A 1,673-nucleotide genomic window follows, 5' to 3' on the forward strand; every position below is an offset into this window, starting at 1 on the left:
CCTTTTGCGCCTATTGCCTTGTGAGTACAAGTGAGGAGTTTGTGAGGGTTTGTGCAGGTAAGAGCATGTAACAGAAATGTGAACATAAGGAGGTGGATTTCTTTGGGGCTGGAAAGGAGATCCCTTTCTGACCCACAGAGGGTGCTAAAACCATTGAGAAAACCCCCCAAAGCCAATGCCACAAAGGGGTATTTTGGTTTAAAAAAAGACTTCCTTGAAACAACAGCAGAAAGACCCACCTGTAACTTAGGTCAGGGGTCTAGATCTGGCCCATGGAACCATTTTAGCCAGTCTGCTGGCAGTCTGGCAGGCTACTAAAAGCTGCAGGGCATGACCTGCTGCAGAATCCAGGGTCCCTTGATCCTGATGGACATCAGCTGTAAGGCGCTGCCCGATCCCTGACCTGCAATGTCACCCACCCCCGGACCTGTACTGCAGACGTGACCCCAACCTGTGCCACTGCCTTCACAAGGAATTGCACCAATCAATCATGCCAGAGCTGGACCCACTGCAGCTGCTTCTGGCTCCATGGAACTGGCCCAGCAGAAGCTTCCTAGGCCAGTCTGAATCCAGCTCGGTGCAAGTTTGATACCCCTGACTTCGGTGGACCAAATTCAGTTCTCATTTATGTGGGTGCGAATGAAGTTATTTCCCATGTACACTAATATGAGAGAGGGCAAAATCTGGCCTACAATACTTTTTTCCTTGCCCCCCGTCCAGATGAATCCAAATATTTCTGGAGCTCACTCAGCAAGTCTCAGATAGCCATCTCTTGATGGCTATAACTTAAAGCCAAGTCAATGCCTTCATTAAACAAGAATAGTTAATGCTCCCTCAGTAAGAGAAGAGGAAAAAGGATTTCTCCACTCAGTTACCATATTTTTGCTGGTCTCTTTTTCCTGGGCTGCCTTTATAATCTGTGTCCTTAGAATAAGTACTTCTTCCTTCCTCACTTCCAGCTCTTCATTGGCTGATTTAAGCTGATTCAGTAGAAGCTTATAATTGTCTTGGATATCATTGGAAGCGTCGTTTTGGGTTGCTCGGTCTGCTATAGCCTTTCTTAGTTCATTAAGTTCATTTTTCAGTTTCTTGTTCTCCGATTCCAGTTCTTGCCTCTGTAAAACATCAAAACGTCACCTGGCTTAGATTAAATACCCTGTGCACTTGTACAACTGTAGTAGTCTTTATTTCTGTTATGCCTTTAAATGTAACTCAAATTGCTGAGGATAACAGCTGAAGATCAAGTATGCCGGCTGAAGATCAGGATTGCTATTAGTCAAGCCACATGGATTTCAAAAAAGTTTTGTGCCACTTCTCCCGTCTCGGTTTATACCAGCCTGATCAGTAACTCTTCATAATTTCCTAGTGATTTCTACAGTAGACGTGACACCCAAGTAGAATGAGAACTCTCCCTGTTTTACCTGCTTACATGGACAAAGAAAGAGCTGCTTCATGAGAAATTGGAACATAAAATTATACTCCTTGATGCCCTTCCCCTTTTTTAAAAGGTTAGAAAAAAACCTAAGCCTGGATGCTGAGGCCAGGAAGACCTGCCAAACCCCAAAGAATTGGTTTACTGCATTTTAGATGTTTGTTGCAGGCAGTTGTAAGAGTTCACCCGAGTGGGAGACAAATATACTATTTGCATGGCTGTTTCTACTCGGGGGGGGGGG

General features: G+C 44.8%; 1 protein-coding gene across 1 annotated transcript in view; it reads right to left on the reverse strand.

The window, feature by feature from the left end:
* MYO5B (myosin VB) overlaps window positions 1-1,673 on the reverse strand; it is a 98,547-nt gene that overhangs the window by 51,565 nt on the left and 45,309 nt on the right. Inside the window, exons 7-8 of the mRNA XM_019518298.1 lie at window positions 876-1,115; window positions 693-704 (exon numbers count right to left, since the gene is read on the reverse strand). Coding sequence (XP_019373843.1) covers window positions 693-704; window positions 876-1,115 — 252 coding nt within the window. The remainder of the gene's footprint in view (window positions 1-692; window positions 705-875; window positions 1,116-1,673) is intronic.

Source organism: Gavialis gangeticus, unplaced genomic scaffold (assembly GCF_001723915.1).
Source record: "Gavialis gangeticus isolate Ggan-Ray unplaced genomic scaffold, GavGan_comp1, whole genome shotgun sequence".
In the NCBI taxonomy this organism is placed as follows: domain Eukaryota; kingdom Metazoa; phylum Chordata; order Crocodylia; family Gavialidae; genus Gavialis; species Gavialis gangeticus.